The 22,147-nt window shown below is 40.4% G+C and overlaps 1 protein-coding gene across 3 annotated transcripts in view; it reads left to right on the forward strand.

Moving 5' to 3' along the window:
• Positions 1-22,147, forward strand: part of sdk1b (sidekick cell adhesion molecule 1b) — a 276,239-nt gene that overhangs the window by 211,865 nt on the left and 42,227 nt on the right. For all 3 annotated transcript variants that reach the window (XM_061679905.1, XM_061679907.1, XM_061679908.1), the window contains 8 exons: positions 3,630-3,825; positions 6,522-6,620; positions 9,099-9,290; positions 14,607-14,728; positions 14,819-14,931; positions 17,368-17,518; positions 20,279-20,513; positions 21,332-21,447. In XM_061679905.1, the coding sequence (XP_061535889.1) occupies positions 3,630-3,825; positions 6,522-6,620; positions 9,099-9,290; positions 14,607-14,728; positions 14,819-14,931; positions 17,368-17,518; positions 20,279-20,513; positions 21,332-21,447 (1,224 nt within the window). The remainder of the gene's footprint in view (positions 1-3,629; positions 3,826-6,521; positions 6,621-9,098; positions 9,291-14,606; positions 14,729-14,818; positions 14,932-17,367; positions 17,519-20,278; positions 20,514-21,331; positions 21,448-22,147) is intronic.

Consider the following 22,147-nt stretch of genomic DNA (forward strand, 5'->3'; position numbering starts at 1 on the left):
ATTTAATAAGGGTCCCCGCTCACATTATCTGTTGCCACAACGGCCTAAAGCAGTGACAATGCATGGAATGGATCGCTGCCATTACACATTGTTCTCTTCCGCACACAGATGTCTTGAATTTCTTGAGATGGTCAATTTGGGTGTTTGCTTATCTGTACGATATAATCTTCAAAATTATGAAAAACTAATAATAAACATAATATTAAAATGATTAATTATTTCGCTGCGTGTAATGAATCTATATACAATACAACTTGTGAGTTTCTTTTTGACTGGAACTTCTCAAAGTTTTCCATGATATTCAAATTTATGGAGATGCACCTGTTTGAATATGCGTGTGTCAGTTAGTGTGTGCTCACACACCTCTTCCTTCACAGATGAGCGATTACACTCAATAAGGCGGAAAACCACAGAGTTTTACCTTCACTTGTCTTCGTAGAACTTCTCAATTTGTTGTGCTCTTTTTCTCATCCGTCTGCCGGGGCTGTAAATCATCACCGTTCCATACTGCAATATTTGTCGTCGTCAAGCCAATCTCCAGTTAATGCAACTGGTCGTTTGTATCAGCTTGCAGCGCTGATTAAAATATGGTTTGGATGAATGTATAATTGTTTAATGAATAAAAAAGTTTGCACAGCCGCCTCACAATTCTGAGGTTGTGGGGTTCGAAGCAAGTGTGGAGTTTGAATGTTTTCCCCGTGCTTGTAGGTTTTTTTTTTTTTTTTTTTTGTTTTTTGTTTTTTTTTTAATATACTTACGCCCACTTTCCAAAGGCATGCACGCTAGGTTCATAGAAGACTCTTATTATATTATTATTACACATTATCTTAGACATACTGAAAGAACAGAACAGGCACAAAAGGGAAACAGCATGTACGACAAGATTGAGCATTATATATATAAAAAAAAAATTAAAAAAAAGTAATCTTAATTGTATTGCCAATTTCTCTCCATTCGGAACATTTTAGGCTTTGTAAGAGCAGGGCCATCTGTGGTGGAGTCAACTCAACTGTGATGTGCAGTTTTGTTTTTTGTCCCAAATACAGTCAAAAATGGGAGGCGTGTAGCTTTTAGACTTTTAAAGGTGAACTTGGCCTGTTAAAAATGGCAACGCTGTGATTTATGTGCAGCACAGTACTTGCTTTTGATGAGCACCCTCCAATGAATTAAACTCTCCTCTCGTCTCCAGTCCAGAATCAACATGTCACAACAGCAACAGCAGGACCGATCCCTTTTGGCACCCTCTTAAAAAAAAAAAAAAAAAAAAAAAAAAAAAAAAAAAGTGGGCCCCACCGTTGTTGTTTTTTTCCGTCAGATACTCGGGGTGCCAAATCATCACTCGTTTACTGCGCCCAAACTGTACTACGGCAATAATAAACGACAATAGAAGCCCTTATCTTGGTACGGCAGGCCTGGCTGCAATGCGGCACCCTGAGGAGCGGGGAAAACTGGCCACTAGAACGTGTCCGGGTGTCACTGGTGTTGTCCCTAAATGGAGGTCGGCGGTACATTTAAGTTGTTGATTGCGGGTCTTGCCGTGGAGTTACAATTAAAACTGTGAGACATTTAATAAACAACCTGTAATGCTTTTTCAATTCCAAGTGTGTTATACCTGACATGTCAAGAATTACGATTGTGTCCAATCGATTGTTGATCAATGGTCTCTTTTTAAAAAGTGCCAAACGCTCTCAACTTGATTTCTGTTTTAAGAAAAAAAAAAGTGGAAGTTGAGTTACATCCATGTTGTCATTTTTGTACTGCGCAAGACTCTAAAACAAAATATCTAGGAGGTGTGATAGATGATAAATTTACATTGAAACAACATATTCATTATATTGAAGGCAAAATTAAAAATGTCGAGAGACATCGATGAAGCTGTGAGGCCTTTTAGATAGCAGGTTAAGGCAAGGTTTCGCTACACCTCCACTTGAGTGATGTGGAAAAAGAAAAAGGAGCGCCACAGCCGCCAATCCACTTTCAGCCATTTATTGAATGGGACAAACAATCAAACACACAAATACAAAACGAAAACACGAGCTAGGAGCATGTAGAAGACCCTCACACCGAACTAACTAGCCACGCCCATTAAAGGCACGCAGCAACACACAAATACTACTGTGTGTGTGATATTCAGATGAACTAAACTTCATGAAACAAAATTGTCTTTACATTCTTTCATTGTGTTTTATTTAGGGGTAGAAATTTAACATGTTAATTACAACTAATTCATTACAAACAAATTAATTAGTTTAGTACATTTACAAATTTTATCCACATTTTGTGTTCCAAAAAATGGAACACAAAATGAGCTCTGATGTGTGCGCGATTCCACCGACGCACACATCAGAGCTCGGCTACCGAAATGGAGGAATTGGACGAAACGGCATTACTAGGACTGATGGGAGGCAAATTCACTCGCAAAGCGGTTTTGCTCTGGACTGTAGCCCCCTTTTAGTGGTAGAAAATAAAGGCGGCGACATGTGACCCAACTTTTCAACTGCCACGCAGAAACCATTTAAAGGCAGTCGCTGTACTGTTCTGAGAAAAAAAAGAAACTTTCTTAAAATGGCAATTTAACTTTAGATCTGTTTAATTTTGGCCGGGGATATTTTCTACTGGTTTTTGTACTGTTTTATAATGAAATGCATATGAATGCATTTTTACAGAGTTCACAATATTCCCATTTGTGCCATTTGATGCAGTCCTCCACTAAAATCCATTTAAATAAATTTTAAAAAGATGTTGCGTTTTAGGACAAATGTTTGTTATACAATTAAAATCGTGATTAATGAATTAAAAAAGCACTCCTTAATTCGATTATTTTTTGAGTGACTTGAAACAATGAATGGTATTTCAATTCATTTCAATAGTGAACATTTATTTAATTTAAAGTAAATTTAAAGTCTGAATACAAGTTAAACTCATAGCCCAGGTACCACTGTAGCCGTATAATTTTTGAGTGGCAAACTGTCCGCCATTAAATAAGTGATTGGTTTTAGAATACCAACAGCCTCTTAGCAGGTGACGCTATCTAGCAGTGTACTCAGAACTCTAACGATTGCATAAATGGATGTGTTCGGATTAAAGTTATCGACACGCTGCCGGCTGTGGACACGGTAGTTTATAATTAATCATTTGGCTTTCCAAGAGATTTGTTAAAGAAAGCCATGCTGCAATAAGATGGAATCTAATGGCGCGCAGTGTATCCTGGAAGAAGTGTGTAAGGAACCCCCGCTCATTATTGACTGTACGTGCTAGTTTTGACTTATCAACACAGTTTGTTCGCGTAATCGTTGATCGTTCACACCTGAAAAGTGTCATTAAAATATGGCAACACGCTGTGAACACAAAGCGTCGCACCTCAGATGAGATTACTCACCGCTTTGATTTGCGCTACCACTGGCAGTGCAATGACAAATGTAAATGTGCACCCCGCAGCACTATCGCGTTAATGCATCATTTAGATTTCCATTACAATGCTATTTTCACATGGGTAGGGATCGAACCGCCCGCTAATTCGCTGTCAGTGGCCCGGCAGGTAGAGAGATGCGATTCGCTGAAGAAATTCAGATGCTTTTGGCGGTCTAAGTGAACTTTAAATATTAACGTTTTTACTTTCCCCACCATAGCTGCTGGTCTGGCCGGAACAGGCTCCGGAGGACGTCACCGTGGTAACCATCACCCCGGACTACCCAAGCTCACACCACACGGGCCTGGTCAGCAGATTGAGCAAATTCACCTGGTACTTCGGCTCAATCCTGTGCTTTACAACACCTGGAGACGGACCACGTAGCCCACCTTCCATGCTCCAAACGCATGAGGACAGTGAGTACGCACACAAACACACTGTTCTGGTCTGGAGTCACATCACATATTTAAAGGCCTTGGTGAGCGTGTTCAAGATCTGAATGATTTTGTTAATATATCCAAATAAGATCAAACTCATCACCTCAAGAGTTACAAAACCGTTCAAATTCTTCATAATGGGTAAACATTTCCACCATGTTCTCGTTTATATCCACACTTTGAGAAGGTCACACAAATCTCATTCTAAAATGTAAATAATCAAATGTGGAAAAAGAAATTTTGTGTCTGTGAACGCAGGGTCAGAAGCTGTACAAACAAACCCCAGAAAACTGTTGTCCAGATTTCACATTCTGAAGCAATTTGAATTCACCTGCTTTATTCCATTTAACATATTCAGGTGTTTATGTCCACCAAATCCCATCAGATCATTAGTAATTCGATTGTATTAGGTTTTGGTCTTGTAGAGCCAGGGGAAATTACGGACCTGAATCCAACTTTACCTGCTAAATCAGTGTGATTTTGGTGACATACATTTAAGTGTTTGCAGAGGTCTGGTCACTTTTTATTCACTTCTCAGTTTATATTGTACACAAGACCCCCTGTTTACGCTTCCATTTACCGCGTGTATTCTTGTCAATTGGATAACAATTCTGTCCAGTGACACCTCCACTTACGAGTGACCTGACCTTTTCGGGATAAGAGCCATCCCTCAGACGTTTTTTTGTTGTTGTTCGTTTTTTGTTGTCATCGAACTTCACATCAAGCAGCAGTTTGGCCGCTAGTGAACATCTCTTCAAAAAAGAGGCCAAGTCCTTGCTTCAAGCTCTTTATGGCCACTCCCAGTTGATGTTTACTTTAAAGTAAACATTACACAAAGAGAATTTCACGTTGCGCATTCAATCAAACCACATTAACTTTATCTTACATATGTCCGATAGCTGAATGCTAACACTCAAGGCAGGACGCCCTAGACGGCCTAATGAAACTAGCATCAAAGTTGCAGTAATAATAAACCTTTAAACAAATTATATTTTCTGTTTCAGCATCAACTATACGTGTAGTATGTCTTTGTATTATACTGCCCTCTGGAGGCCAAGGTGCACACACCAGAATGAGCAGCACAATGCCCATTGAATAATCAGAATGCACAAACTGTTTAATTCTTTACATTTTAATAAAGTATGTTATTACTGTAAGTCTTTATAAACCCCAATAATATAGATGAGTGCTAGTGTTCTTATAAAAAATAAAAATGTTAAAAAACATTTTTGGGTGCTTATTTGAGCGCTGGATCAGATTGATGGTATTTCCATTGTTTTCAAAGGCGAAAGAGATACAATTGATTTCATTTACGAGCAGGATCACGGAAGAGATTAAACTCAAAGGTCAAAGTGCCACTGCGTACATGTGTTTCCAGGCATGCCTTTATTTATAGCCACCTGTTCGGCAGATCAACACAATGGCCACCACGCCCCATCGCAAGTACCAACGCACACGGCCGCACTGTCAAGTAAACGCAATAGCCGATGGCGGTCGGACAAGCCATTATGATCAAGCAGCAATTATTGAGTGGGAAAGTGCCATGTGCACTTACACCCCCGCCCACATGCACACACGCACACACGTGCATAAACACACGCACACAAATATGCACATAATGGTTGACGGGCATTGATCGGGTGCTGGGCGTGTTGCAGGGTTAACGGTGGGTGTAATTTTTGCTTGATGATGGATTTGTGTGTGTGTGTGTGTGTGTGTGTGCGTGTGTGTGTGTTTGTGTGTGTGTGTGTTATTGAATGTCTCAGCTGAATAGCTTAATCGCTCTGCTGGGAGAGGGGCTTAGAGAGCCATAGATGAGATGAGAAATGGCAGGCATGGCTGGATGCGTTTGTGTGTGTGTGTGTGTGTGTGTGTGTGTGTGTATTGAGCAGTGGTCAATGCTGGCATGATTGCTTGTCAGCGTGATAATAGCATGTGCAGACACTCCGCAACTCTGTTTTTTTTGTGCTTATCACTCCCCAACTGAAGTCTGACTGTCTGTCTGACTTCACATGGTGCCATATTTGTGAGGTCTTCATTAAAAACGCTTTGACAAAGAGGACCGCCACCAAGGCTGAACTATACAGTTCATCCCAAAATGATACCCTGCACAAACTTTGAGGTTTTTTTTTTTTTCAGAAGCTGTATAAAATGATTTTATTATTGTCCATCCATCCATTTTCTGTACCGCTTATCCTCACTAGGGGTGTGCTGGAGCCTATCCCAGCTATCTTTGGGCGAGAGGCGGGGTACACCCTGAACTGGTCGCCAACCAATCGCAGGGCACATATGCAGCATACAGCACAACAAACAACCATTTTCACTCACATTCACACCTCCGGGCAATTTAGAGTCTTCAATCAACCTACCACGCATGTTTTTGGGACGTGGGAGGAAACCGGAGTACCCGGAGAAAACCCACGCAGGCACGGGGAGAACATGCAAACTCCACACAGGCGGGGCCGGGATTTGAACCCCGGTCCTCAGAACTGTGAGGCAGAGGTGCTAACCAGTCGGTCACCATGCCGCCTATTATTATTATTTTCACTTAACTCCAGCAGCGGCACACAAAAATCGAACAAACGACAGCATGTAAATTGAAAAAGTAACTTGGGGCACTCATAAATCAAGGTACAAATGTGTCCAATAACATGTGACGTGTTTGTATTCTACAGCACCTGGACCTGTCCGTCATTTGAGTTTCACCAAAGTCTTGGACACGTCCGTGCAAGTCAGCTGGGCAGAGCCTGAAGAAAAGAACGGCATTATTACTGGTAAGTTTGTAACTTAATGCAAACACATTAGTGCGCCATGGGAAATGATCCAATTTGACTGTATTGGTCTGAAAATGATTCTTTATTTACTCCAAATAATGTATCACGGGAGTTACGTTCACCGAGCAATGCTGCTGCACCCGATTGGACCAGACCATCCAAAGAAATGACAGTTGGCGACTCACACCCACACATTGAGAAATGGGCTTTTGGGGCTGCACGTACAGTATATTTTACTTCATCACATTTATTCAACCATAACAAGATAGCATGATAGCTAAGGAAGAAGAGGGTTGCTACAGAGGGAGGATGTGGCCGAGAATAAAGAAAAGAGTGGGGATAAAATGAAAGGCTCAGTTTGTTCCCATTCACTTGAATTTGTCCATTCAAAATAGCATTGAACCCAGGGTTTTCTTCCTCCTGCTGCGATGCCTCGAGGACAGCCCCACGGCTCTGTCGTTTAAAATGAACAACTCAACAGCCTACAATTAGCCACCTTTCTTTTGTGAATGCGGCCATTTTTGCCAGATTAGCGGTACACGGACATTTCACGCGTTAAGTGCTTGACTGATTGTCTAACAGGGACATCGGAATGTGGTCGTCCACAAGAATGCTCAGCCTGAAAAAATGAGAGGTTTATCAAAACAAGTTTCGGTCAACACCACCTTGTGTGATGTTGAAAATAGCATAGGCAAGTTGATGATTATTTTTCACAAAATAATGGCGAAACAGTCAAGAGGCCTCTCTCGTTACATTACAAGACACTGATTTTGATAGAAATGACTGGCTGCACGCTTACACAACACTGCATACTTTTTGTTTGATACATCTCATTACAGATACACGCCCAGATCTCCTTATAAACAAATAGTTGCTTTACACTTGGTCGCACGTACACAACAAACCCACTAAATATCAACACAGGGTACGTTCGGAAATTCAGTCCGACGCGCTCAGCGTGCCCCGAGATTTTGGTACTCAGAGAAAGAGCGAGCTCCATTTTCTATAACTTTACTAATGAACGTGTTGGCTATTGGCAGGGATACGTCAGTAACTATAAACTATATGTTTATGCAAAGGTCTGGGTGTGTGTCTGCCATGGGATGTATTGAAGAAAAGTCTATGCAGTGTCGTGTAAGCATACAGCCAGTCATTTCTATCAACTTATTCAGGTAAAGGCAAAGCAACATCAGTTCTCTTTCAGTGACTGTGTAGAGAGTAGAGAGTAATTGCCTCATTTACAAAACAAGGGTGACAAGATGGTGAAGAATGGTGAAAAAACTGAACGAGCCTGCAGGCAAATTAGAAAAGCCAAATTGCTGGGCTGTTCACACCTGAGTTGGGACATTAGTTCAAACTAATCCTCTTGAGGCAGGATAGGTAGAAAAGTCAAATGTCTGGGCTTTGGGCATTCTAGTGTTAAATTAGGTGATGTTTTTTTTTTTAAATTTTACTGTAGATTTGCAGTTGTGTAGCTTAAGCCACTTCAGGTTCTTTTATCAAGTGTGAAATGATCCCAAACTTTGGACATCCTGTGAGTGTTACGCACTCTTTCCTCCTGGCTCGTCCGTATTGCTGAGTGAGTCTGCAGTAACAGTTCGTTTGGAAAAATTATCGCCACAGAATCCTGCGATAGAGCAAATAATGTTGGATGTAATTGCGATAAAAACATTTTTTTAAAAACAGTGAAGCCGCAAAAGGTGAACGGCGATATAGCGAGGGCCGACTGTAGATATTTCTATCTCTTTGAAAACCACTGAGAGATGTTTTGGCATTTGTATGTCTTTATCGCTCAGTCATGACCATATTTTGTAACTTTATTTTTGCCGACCAAATGTGCATTGAATGGGGCAGCAGGCGCACGCCTTGGTTTTATCTGTCAGTGCTGACCTTGTTTTATAAACCTCTTTTCGTGGGCCAACACTTCCCTTTGGCTGGAATGGTGCAACAAACATATATACCAAAATCCCCCAGCACGGACCATGTTTCGCAATCTCTCTGTGTAGGCCGCAGTGGTCGAAATGGTGCGAAAATTCCACACGTCCAGTCACCGTTCCCTTCATTCTCCAGACACCTAAAGCACTAAGACCACAATGAAACGACACCAGGTTGCTGCGGCACTTCCATAGTTTCCCTAGGCTTAGTCAATCGAGGTCACCTCACACATTATTCTTTTATCCTCTACCTGCTTTTTATCCAGTGCCTGGTGGGAACAGGGACTCAGGAGGGACCGGGCATTCTCTCCTGGGCTTCACACAAACACAGGAATATGGTTTTCACACACACGTTTGAAGTTGCCAGACTGTGAAGATGTGATGCGACAGAGAGAAATTTAGACTGTTGTTACCCCTTCCTGCATTCCAGCGTTATTTTATTTATGTGTTTATTTATCTATTTATTGCCTCAGTAGTACGCCAATATGTGCACTGGTGTGTCCAGTGCACAAGCCCCCCCTTAATCCCGACATGCGTCCGTCAGGCTACATGCTGTGGTGGGAGGTGTTCGGCGTGCAGTCCAGGCGTGAGGAGCGAGCCCTGTCCAACTCCACGCTGCAGTACCAGCTCACGGGCCTCGCCTCCACCACCACGTACAGGCTGAAGGTGGCCGCGCTCACCGCCGCCGGACGGGGCGTGGTCACGTCATCCAACATCTCCACGGGCGTCCCTCCAGGTATGACAAAAAAACAGACTTCATAGTGGCGTAAGTGCGTCTTGAAATCCTTATGCGGGTCATTCTGGGGTAATGGTGACTTTACAGTGTGAGAAATTTGGGGGAAAATAATACATTTTGATGGTGTTTAACATGATATCAAAAACTTGTACTGCTAAACCTCGAGCACCTAAAAAAAAAAAAAAAAAAAGCAGTATTAATTAATAATTACAATTTGTTTTTATTTTTCCATTTCTCCATAAAACATCACATTTTAGGTAACCATCTGTCCACAAAAAAAAAACTTTACCTTAGTATTCTGTAAATATCGAACAAGTTTATTATGTTTACTTTCATCAAAATGATTGACATATACATTAAGATTGTAGGTGGGGGGGCAGACAAAGTTTACACTCGCCTCACTTTGCTCAAGTTCCCTCCAAAACAGTGGAATCTGGAATGTGTGTTTGCGGGAACTTTTTTTTCCTTTTTTTTTGAAGGCCAATACTAACTGGGTAGAATGTGATCTCTTGGACACACAATTAATTATATACACAAATAATTAAAACCACTGTTTCCATTGATATGCATTTCAATTTAGAGAGACTTTAATTAACCCAGTAACTAATAATGTAGTTGTGTTTGTATTTGTTTACATTGAAATTGCAAATATACGTCTCTTTCAAACTGAAGATTTTCCTTGGCTACACCATTTAAAGGGACAAATTTAATGACTACTGGAAAAAAAAACATTTTACTGGCATTATTTTGTGTTCATGTTAGAAGGAAGACCACAATCTATTATAAAACATTTTTATAGGAAGCATTTTATTTACTGTATATTAAGTGAAATATGAAGTCTTTTCACAGGAACTGAAAAGGCACCAATAGCCAACTGATTCATCCAGTCAAACTTTACAGGTGAAAAAAATGTGATTTGATTTGATTTGTTTGGATTTTAAATCAATTTTCCCATAACAAATCAAATACAATTTAGCCATTACAGTAATCCCATTTTTCACGATACAACTTTTAATTACTCAACGGGCAATGTTGAAAGGAGACATGTAGTGCATTTCCCCCCCGCAATTTAAAATAGTTCCCAGCTGTCTTAATAAAAGGTATCTGACATTCTTCCATCAAAATCCACAAATACACTATTGAACCATTTTTAGATCCAGGTTTCCTTCAGGGTCAATTGTTAAGTAGTATCTACTTAACCTAAACTAACATAATCCATAGTTCTAAAGATCCACTATAGTCTTTCTTTTTTGAGAGTTAGATTTTTGTCTCATGCCCTCATACGTGGCTCATCTCTTGGTGACGCCTGACTGTGCATGAACCATCGGCCTCAGTCAGACCAACACACAGAATTTGTGATTTTGCACATCTCAGAGAGAACTTTGTGCAAGTTTACTTCAGTCTGCCTGCTGAGTTGGTGTGATTGCACTTGTTCAGATCATCAGCAGCCATTCTACAAGCAGACTGAGTCTGAATGTCTGCGACCGGACAGACAAGCGGTCATCAAAAGACCCCCCCCCCACCCACCCAAAAAAAAAATAATGAGGAAGGACAAAATTTGTCCTCAACGCAGTGAGACTTAACAAGGAGGAAGACAAGTGTGGAAATTAAACCCATCTCATACAGCAGGATTTGTGTGTGTGTGTGTGTGTGTGTGTGTGTGTGTGCGTGCGTGCATGTGTGTGTGTGTGTGTGTGCGGACGCACTCCAACTTTCTGATGAGTAATTCATGAATAAAAGCAGGAAGAGATGAATGCAGACAGTTCTTAGATTCACAGGATATTCATTAATTCATGAAAGCAAAACTAGTCAAAGAAAGACATCGGCCAAAGGATTAAAGATGCTCAAACGGAACAAAAGAATGAACAGAGAGACTTGGGATTCCTCGATTCTTATCTTGTTTCTCTATTCATGTATTCATGAAGTTCACTGCATTTGATCATTCATCACAGCCCGTCGGCTGGTGTCACCATCATAACAATGCCAGCTTACGGTTGTCCTTTTGTCGCACGCGTGCCAATCCGCTCATGATGCACTATTATTATTATTACTATTACAAATTATGGAATATATATAGATGAGGCTATTCCAAGCTGTATTCTGCCACGGTGGCGAAAATATGACCCTGCTGCAGAAATGTACGGATTAGAGACGATCACGTGAGACCACTTAGAGCGTCCACAGATATCAAGTATTCGCCCAACATAGTTTGAAGTGCTCGCCCTTGTTGAGATTGAGTGAGCTGATCCTCTGCAAAACGGAATGAGAATTGTTTTTTTGTTTTTTTTTAAGCCTTGCTGGCTGACATTTTGTTAACAGAAACGAACTTGTACATTGCCAGTGTAAGTGCAACTGCATTTAATGACATCCCATACAGGAGCTGTAATAGTTACACTGTTTTTCAAGCGCTACAGTAATTTAACATGTTTATTGTTATTATTGTGATTGAAGTGCACCCTCGAACTGTACTGCCTCACACTTCTAATATTTTGTTAGTTAGCTTTGTGAGTACTTGTGAGTCACAGTATTAGTATACATTGGATGTATTAGGTAGGTAGGTATCTAATGGATATATTAAAACAAAATAAAAAAATTCAACTGCAGGTTTTTGTGATGTAAAAAATTACACCAAGATGAACCATTTTAAAACCATAATTCATATTTGTAAGAGGAGAAGTAAAAATAAACGACTGAGATGAAGTGAACAGTTCGAAATAGCAGTGAAAGTTAGTGCCAGTGGCGGCGAGTCAATCGAGGACGATGTGGGGCCGCCTCACTGCTGCTGACTCGCACTGAAAAGGTCAACAGTGAATGAAATTAAGGAAAGTAAATCAAAATAAGATATTATTGTAAAAATACTACAAATGATATGAATATATGTTTGTCATTGAAGGACAAGAACTGCCTCAGCAGCATTGGTAAAACCTGATCCAAGATTACGAGGAGTCCAGATGACAGACCTGAGCTCCCTCTGGGAAAAAAATCCAGAAAGCCAGAAAAAATATCATGAGCCATTGTGACGTTATCAGTCAGGAATTTGTTTGATTTCAAGTCAAAATTAGATTGAAACAAGTGAAAATTGTCGAGAAACAGCTGACTTTGACGTGATGAGTCTTATTTTAAATGTAATCCGATTTAGTTTTGAGTAGAAATAAGACAAATATTCTTGGTAGGAGTAGTTAGTTAGTTGTACTGGTTTATAGTTGTTGTTAGCTGATTATTGGACTGGTTGTAGTAGTTAGTTTTGCACACTTGTTGTATATAAATTGTAACTGTATGAAAAGTCTGAGAATGCATTTGTTATTATATTCTTGATTCTTGTTTTCCGAAGCGTGTCGGCAGCGGTCGCCGCCTTTCTGCTGGTGGCCGAAACGCGTTGAGCGTGCTGACAGTTCCCCTTCCTCCGTTATTGCCGCAGAGATGGAGCAATTAATGAGGCTCAAACATGATTAACGAGGCTCGCTGCCCACACTTGTCTGGCCCTAATGAACTTACATTGCACCGCGCCTCTCTCACCGCCAGGCATTTATCTTCACATCATATACTTAATAAAAAAAAAAAATGCTTCGTCATAGCCAGACTTAGAGCTTTAAGTTTTTCTTCTTCCTGGTTTGAATCTGTCACGTTTCCAAGAATACAGTGTATCTGCCAGCGCCTGTCAAAACATGGTACTCTGATTATTATTGCTTTCATGGAATAATAATTGAGCAAAATAATGAATCGACATAAGGGGCGCATCATGTTGAGCGAGATAGCTATCAGCTGCAGACTAGAAGAGAAAAACGCCAGTACAATGTTGTATTGCGTCGGCTGATCGATGGCAAAGAGTGATGGATTTTGCAGTTGGTCTGTCCTCACGTCGTCTGTTATTTTTACGCATTATAAACTATTTTAAAGTCTTGAACGCAGCTTGAGAACAAATTCGTTATCGCTCTTGAACGCTCCACCGTCTGAGAAATATTCAGTCATGCGGAGCCTTACGGCATAATTGTCGCCTCAAGATTGAGAGTCTGGATGTTTTTTAGACAATAGCGAATGCAAAGTTCTATTAGATCCATCTGAGTAAGCCTGATTTGTTCAAATGTATCGCTGTAATCCTTCGATGCACTGAACTGTGTCAGCCAAAAAGGTAAATACGGGCAGATTCATTTCCTTGAATTGGCAGCCCCCATAAGCGAGTAAACGGAGCCAGATGCAACGTTTTAAACATACTGTATATTTTTAGAATATATAATAAACAACAGTGGACAAAGAAGATATGTACTTTTAAAAATATAACCAACGTTCTTTGTTTTTTTTTTACATCTTAGGTTTAGTTCTTTAAAGCCTCCTTCAGATTCAAAGTCTCCTAAAGCTGCGAGTGGTCATTTATATGCAGATGACAGCCAGAAGGTGCAACAAATTGACTTGCAGTATTCCAATCATAAGTTTAATCAGACTCTAGCCTTATTTGTGCATACTAAGCATTAGCAACCTGACCTGTGCGTGCTCACAGAAGACTTTCGGGAAGTACAAGTAGCAGTTCAGCTCTCTTGTAAAGAACTATCACATGGATTGGTACGGCTGTGTGAAAAGTCCACTGAAACCGTGATTCAATCACATTTTTCAGCCTTTACCGCTTTCTGACCACCAGTTACTTTTTTCATGCCATTAACATCTCGAAAGCACAAGAAAAAAACGCTATCTTGGGAGAGACTGTCAACACCTTTAATATCTCAGCGATAAACATTCGAAAAACATCATCCCTTACTGTGGCTGCGAAACAAGAAATGATTCATATACATCACACATCAGAAGGATTGAGACTCTGCCAAGATTAGAAACATAGTTGCATCTTACCTAGGCCTCGCTTCTTATTTTAATTTACCATTCAGCAAATTGGTTTTCCATGGAGGCATACTCACATTTTGTAATCAGAAGTCGCCAGCCAAGCGGATACATCTAGTTACAGAATGCCATGTGTAGTAATCACGGGAAAATGTTAGGATTGCTAAAACATACAAAATATAGATGTGCATTCTTCATTTCTTAGCAAAATTGTGCACATTTTTGGTCCAATGTTTTCATGTACTTTCTTGACGAAAGAAGTGTACTTTTTATTATAGTGTGCAGAAATGATTTAGTACACTAGTTCGATGTACAGGACTAGAAAAAAAGGTTAATGACGCTGCACTTACACCTGTATTGTAAAAAAAGAGATTGCTTAAATATTTGTATTGTGGGGCATCAATGATGAACCGCGATACAGTGGGGGTTTCCTGTATACTAAATTTCCTCTTTTTTTTGTTACTTTAATGAACTTTCTATGTGTTATAGAACTTCCGGGTGCGCCCTCCAACTTGGTCATCTCCAACATCAGTCCTCGGACCGTGACCCTGCGCTTCCGGCCCGGTGCTGACGGGAAGACCGCCATCTCGCGATGGATTGTCGAAGGCCAGGTGGGCGCGCGCGTCTCTACCGCAATCGCACGAAAACCTGATCGTCCTTGACGAGCCCATCACACAGCGGTGCCGCTTTGGTGCTCACAGGTAGTAAAGGAGGACGGCGCGGAGGATTTGTGGAGGGTTGTTTACCAGCTGGACAACCAGGCGGGCGCTAACAGTCTGGAGATCCCCAACCTCACTCCCTTCACTCAGTATAGGTTAGCAGCAAACACACACACACACTCACAGTAGTGCCATCTCATTTATATACAGGTATATCCACACACACGTCGACTCACTCCCAAATGTTACTGACTGGCAATTTTTGCTATATTGCAAGCCTTGGGTAAAGTCAGATAAATCACAGCGACAGTTCCATATGAGACTATTTTTGTTTGTCAGCACCTTCACAGCTGCTGCATGCAGATCCTCATTACCCTCCCGCAAACAGCGAGGAGGACGGAAGGAGGGCCGAGGACAGAGGGATGAGCAACCGAGAGAAGGGAGGGGATGAGGAAAGTGCGAACCGGCGTCGTTATAGAGTAGACAGAGGGGCAAGGGGGCAGAGAAAGAGTGAGGCTGACACTTTGCTAACTCCAATTTCTTCTGGTTTCATTTTTACTTATTTTTTTTCGCCCATAGGAAGTCACGGAAATGGAAATAATCTGTCAAACTCTCGACATGTATGTCGACAACATTTATTAACTATTACAGGGAAAGCTTTAGGTAACATTTTAACGTTCATAACTGTCATGCAAGTATAAAATGATGTGGATGACTTCATATTTACACATAAAAGCAATTAAACACTCAATCTGAACTTTAATAAGAGGTGTAATGATATCATGGAAATGCCACCAACACTAAGCGGAAATGGTTCTAAAGCATGGGCAGAATGGTTTCACCTTGTATTTAAAGTTGGAATGTGTACGTCATGTTTGTTTTTTTTGTGATCATTTGTAGTGAATTGTATTTATTTTATATATTTTTTGAATTTAGTTTAGTTGTATGTTTAAGATCATAATTCGTCAAACTGTTATTAACTTTCTAGCCATTGCTTAATTACCATTTCAACATCGGTAACTGGCGTTTGACTTGAAAAACAAGCTAACCACTGTTTATATTAATACATAAAAGCAATCTAACACGCAATCATAACTTTAATGATAGGAGGGTAAATATTGATTGATGGTGTTTTTTTTTTTTTTGTTGAACACTAAGGTAACAAAGCAAAGAACTTTAAATCATCGCAGGGGTGGAAAAATCGGTGTGGGTTTGGATAAACGAGAAAGCGCTCGCTGGCGGTAGCACAAACGAGGCAATCGACTCGGAGTCACAAGTTGTGTTCTACGGGCCGGAACGGATGAATTGCATTTCCGTTCATTTCAGTGGGAAACATCACCTCGGAACGGAGACAAATTAAGGTCGTGAGCCAAGGCAAGGTGGCGCTATATTTGTGTTTTTTATTTTATTTTATTTTTTTTACATATATATATTTTTTTTTTTATCTGACGTTCATCTGTAATGGGATGATGCAACTTGTGTACGCACAGGTGCACACAGCGGGATTATGTTGTGGCACAGCGCACCGCCGGGACATTAGAAGTGGCGCACTTGTATGTTGATTCTTATCACATTTTCAGCCCGTCTCCCAAATACCCAACACGGGCGCTCTCTCGTTTTTGCCCACGTCGTTTCAATCAGAAGTGTGGCAGCATTTGTTTAGGCAGCAAATGCTCCTCTGTGAATGCTATGGATATATGCTCATCACGTTTGTTGGTTTTGTCCGCAGAGTAAATATGGCGCTGGTGACACAGCTGCGTAGCTTCTCTCTTCTTTTTCCCCCCACGTCTCTCTCTTGCTGTTTTCGCATGTCACGTGATCTGCCTGTGTAGGTGTGATGTATGTGAATTGGATTGTGTACAGTATATGCGATGCGTGTAAAAGAGAGAAATAATCTAAATAATACAAGGTATAGTTTCACAGCTATTATTTTAAAATGGATGCTATTCAATATTTTGCATTATTTGTATTTTATTTACTGTTTTTGATTTTTCAGTATGCACGAATACCTTGTTTTACCAAAATAAAAATGTTATATTTATGTATTATTTATTATTTCATGTCTTTTATCAAAATAAATCTATATTTGTACTTTTGTATTATTTCTCAATAGGTTTTTTTTTCTTGATTATCAAAATATAATATGTATGTCATTTTTTTAATCATTTATTTTGGTGGAACAGTCACCAATAGTAAGCAGAAATGGTTTTTATTTCACTCTTTGAGTAGTTTTGGGTGGTTTTCTAATTTAAGCACTATATCCATTGATTTATGGAATTATTATTTCCATTACTCTAGTGCCATTTACCTTACATTTAAAGTTAGATCATATACTCCATACCTTTCTTCTGTGACTCATTTTACACTAAAAGTTGTTCCAGAATGTTTTTCGTTTTATATATATTTTGTGTTGTATTTATTTATTTAGTTGTGTGTTTAAGAACATATCCCAACAAACAACAAACCACATAATTCCGCTGGATTTAAAAAAAAAATTTCTCAACGCCACACATTCTTCCAGCAAGAACGACCGTCTGACATTATTTCCCACCTGTTGAACTACCTTTCCTTTTGTTTTGTGTTCTCCACAGATTTCGGATGCAGCAGGTAAACATCGTGGGGTCCAGTCCCCTGAGCGGCCCCTCCAGGCTGATCCAAACCTTACAGGCGGCCCCTGACACCCACCCGTCCAACCTCAGCGTGCTGTCTCTTACGCAGACCGGCCTTCGCTTCAGGTGGAAGGTACTCGCATACAAACTACTTACTTACGGCGTGGAGTTCAGACTGTTTTGTACGTGCGCATGTGTGCTCACCAGCCTCAGTGCCTTCCGACCTGTAATCAGAGGTGGTAAAAAGTATGCACACTGTGTATCTAATATGAAGCACAGATACTTAAAATGTACGTAAGTAGGAAAGTAAAACTGGGAAATAGGCACCCAGCCCTTTGAGTAATTTAACTCATCGCCCCTTGAAACAAGTTTTCAGTTGTGTAATTGCCTAAAAATGACACAAGGTGGTGGCAAATTACTACTTTTGTTAAGGTGAAGTTCTTCAACTCACTTCAGCTTCAAAATGCTATCAGATGGGGCCAAAGCAATGCCTGAGCAGAACAACAGTGAATAATTTTTCAGCGTTTAATGTAAATGTTAAAAAAAAAAAAAAACATACTTATATGTGGTTTTTCCAGATTAGACTTTGAATTTCCAAATGGCAGAAGCATCTCATGAGAAACCTCTCGCTTCTCCGAGTCTGTTTTGTCATCATTGTTAATGCTCCCTGGTTCATGCTCCTCCATTCCGCTGCTGTCCCTAGTTTTTCTACCTGATAAGTCCCCAAGATCTCAATCGATCAAGCTCTCAACCGCGGTTGACTTTACCGCTCTCTATTTATGTCATTTTGGACGTCCTGTCGTAATCCGTGGAGGTTGAAAAAACGAACCTCTAATGACAAAATAAAGAGTAGAAAGTACAGGTATGTAGGACGTAAAAGTAAGAAGTCATCAAAAAAGAAAAATACGACTACTCATGTAAAACACAAATACCTATTTTAGATAGCAAATACCTGAAAAATCTACTCAGGTACAGGTATGATTTGTACTTTACTGTATTGAAGGAGATTTAACAGGTGTCTGTACTTTTTTTTCTTTTTTCTGACCACTTCAGACCAGGTATTTGTGCATTTATTACTAGTTCCCACCGCTCCCTCTAACCAACTTCTCTGCTGCTTATTGGTGCAAATCCCTAATCCTGTCAGTCATATCGCAACATTGTCATTTTATCTTTATAGTCCTTTTTTTCTTTCTCCCATCTCTCGTTAACAGCGCAAACGTGTCAATTACACAAATTGTCCTTTTAAGGAATCGGAATGAGAGAAGAGCCCTGTCAAATCCAACATAGACAACATGCAGGTACCTGTGTAGCACGGCAATCTTTTTTTTTTTACCTGCATGCTACCACACAGCATTATCAGCTTATCCAAGGCCGTCTGCACACAGCAGAGACGCATTACAAGTGCTGTTATTCCATAAGGAAAGAAATAAAAGTCAACTTTGATGTAAACTGTGTAATAATAAGCACCGTTCGATGGCCGCTATAGTCATCCGTGGCCGTGGCTCTTTTATGCAGCGAATGGATGGTAATAAATAATGACACGGTGGAGAAATTGAGGTGACAAAGCATAAAGGGTAGAGGGGCGCATTGAGGTGACGGTGACAGGAAATGAGCGAGGAAGCGAGCACAAAGACGATGATGAAGGGTGAACGGGACACAGGAGAAGGAGGGTGATCAGGAGATGGGATGTCAAAGGGGAGAAGATTTTAAGAGGTTTTTGAAAATCTACTTAAGATTCCCATGCCATCTGTGTCATTCAAATGACCACAAGAGCAAAAATGCTTCTCTTACTGTGTCCTTTTTTTGACAGGACACTGTAGAACTGTCAACTTTGCATTTAGCTTCATTCTGGATGGTAGTTTGTTTGTTTTTTCAACTTGTGCCCAAACAGTCTTTTTTCTTCTCCTTCTAGTTTTTGTGTTTGAAGAGGCTGCGAATGGATCTTATGGATGTATTTAGATGAACCAACCAACATCTTAACATTGTTTGTTTCTTGTTACCTCCACATTACTTTTTAATTTATTTGTGTGCAACTTCCTGTCAACAGTTTGGATTCATCAGCATTTTTTATTGTTATTAGGTATTTATGGCATACGTTCTTTTAATAAGATTTTGATGAACATCTTCACATGATGACATCATACAACAAAATAACTGAGTAAAGATTTATGTACTTATATATGACAATGTATGTATCCACTAAAAAGTGAACAAAGTCAATAAAGGTAAATTATGATTTCATGAAAAATATAACGGTAGTGACATAATAATTCTAGACTTAAAGTAATAACACGTAAACCAAACTGTTTTATTTATTAAAAAATAGAATAAAGAAGTCAATTGTTACTAATATTTTTCAAACTTCCTGGTATACAAAAGCGGTGAACAAATTCACATTGAAGACTTCATTAAAAGATGAACTGAATGAAGAAATAAACGAGTGTATGATAATACAATTAAGTAATTACATTGTTAAATTGGGAAACAAATACATAACAAATAATAAAATCAATAACAAATACTTGCATTGAAGAAGAATTTTATTAAATGAAAGAAAAATAATTTAATCCTGAAACTAGTAAAATGTAAAATAAATACATTCAAGAAGTCAATTCAGTCATCATCATCAATATCTCAAATCTAATCCAATTGTCCTCGATATACTCACTTTTTCATGTTTATGCAGGCCCTTAGTAGTCAAAAAGGGGGAATGTTTCCTACAGATTCACAAATTCCTTAAGTGTAACAAAAAAGATTGAAAGAAAAAAAATGTCTCTCAAAGAAATGTAAACCTTTCAGAGGGTAGGATCTTTACATGTGAAAAATGCTGAAGCTAAAACAGCCAACATATTGAGTTATAATCATAAAGCTCTCTCCCCTCAATGACCTCCAGCCTCTTCCCACGTCCGAGTACAACGGCAGCCCGGAGACGGTGGGCTACCGGCTTCGCGTGCACAGGATGGACGGCCTGGCAGAGGATCGGACCGCGGAGGTAGAAGGGGTCGCAGGCGAGGTCACCGTAGAGGGCCTGGACCCGTGGACCCACTACCGGACCCGAATACAGGCCTACAACTCCATTGGACCTGGCCCGTGGAGCGACGCTGTCTCCGCACGCACGGCTGAATCTGGTAAGGAGTCATTGGGCCTGATTTACTAAAGGTTCTCCCGTGTTGCTCGCTTTCACTAAATTATCGGAGCGATATATAACCTTTCTGTAACTATGTCATTTGTTCGTTTGTCTTTTCCACGAACACTTCCAATTCCATCTCATCCATTGGAAAGACCGTCCCTTAACAGAGGGGGTGGCTTACGACACCATCTAACGCTCACATACGATGCCGTCCTTACGTCCCATTCCAAAGAAACTCAATAATCCGCCTGCAACAAATAACACAAAAACACGGCCTCCTTGGCCCTTAGGCAGTTCTACTACCACTTTACAACTGAATGGAATATTAATGAGGGAGTTTCCAGCTAACAACTCTTGTTGACATGCAGTGGTCTCTCTGCAATCCTAAATACTGTTCTTTTTTGCCTTCCAAAAGAATGATACCATACGTCATTTGGAGCGTGCCTCCAACTAGAAGCATAATTAGTTGAGTTTCTCCACACCAACTCGGGCTAATGTGTCCTAACTAAGCCTTATTGCATGAACTGTTCCGATAAGAGGCAAACGTCTTCTAAGACAAACAGAACAGTCCAGTTGCGATCGATTCGATACCCTGGAAACATGCAATCTAGCGCCCGCAATTTGGGATCTAAGTGAATCAGACTAATGCACTAGAGTCTTATCCTCACATCGCCTCCTTCTGCCCTGTACTCTTTACTTCTCGCTCACTGAGGGAAGAACTGACAGGAGGATGGTGGCGGTGATTCAGATAAAGAACCAGATTGATTGGTAGCATGAAGTTGCACTCACCCAAATGTGTGTGTCTGTGTCCCACAGTCCCATCAGGATCTCCTGTCAATGTGACGGCTGATGCCGTGAGTTCCTCCAAAATTCTGCTCACGTGGTCTCCCGTCCCTCAGGCGAGGCGGAATGGGGCCATCCTCGGATACAAGGTGCACATGACACAACACACCATTAACACTCTCCACACACCCCCGTCGTCGCGCAGACACCCGAACTCTCACACGTTTGCAAAAAAAAAAAAAAAAAGGCCAGACATGATGTAATGTCCAGAAACTGCAGTCGTGTTATTTAAACATAACTTCGAGCTCAAAGTTCCTGCAACTTTAACTACATACAGTATATGCGACCTTTCATGTTGTAATGCCATCTCATAATACAGTACTGTGTTTGTCAGGTTTATTCGTTTGTGTGCTACTGCCTCTCTAAAGTTAGATAAAAAGTGAAACCCCACCTATTCACTGTTTGCTCTTCACAAATTCACCTATTTGCATTTTTTTTTCCTGTGGGACCAACCCTCAGCTAGTCAATGAAAATTCTCCCTTTTGTGTTTTTTGGGTTCTTTTTGCCGTGCCCTACAATGCCACAAGATGGTGTCAAAAGCCCTGGCTTGCAGGAAAGTAATAATTGGTGACAAGGAAGTATGTTGAAGTGAAACATCTGGACTTTTAAGAGCCACTGACTGGCTATTAAAAAGTTCAAGCATCTTGTTGGATTTATTTCACCAAACATTATAATGAATAAACACAAAAGGAATGAAGACGTTGGTCATTTTACTCATGAGGAGGGCGCATGGGAGATTGTTCAGGTTACAGCCTCTCAACACGCTCTAAACAATCTCCCCCGTCGCTC

The sequence above is a fragment of the Phycodurus eques genome, chromosome 6 (genome assembly GCF_024500275.1).
Source record: "Phycodurus eques isolate BA_2022a chromosome 6, UOR_Pequ_1.1, whole genome shotgun sequence".
Classification (NCBI taxonomy): domain Eukaryota; kingdom Metazoa; phylum Chordata; class Actinopteri; order Syngnathiformes; family Syngnathidae; genus Phycodurus; species Phycodurus eques.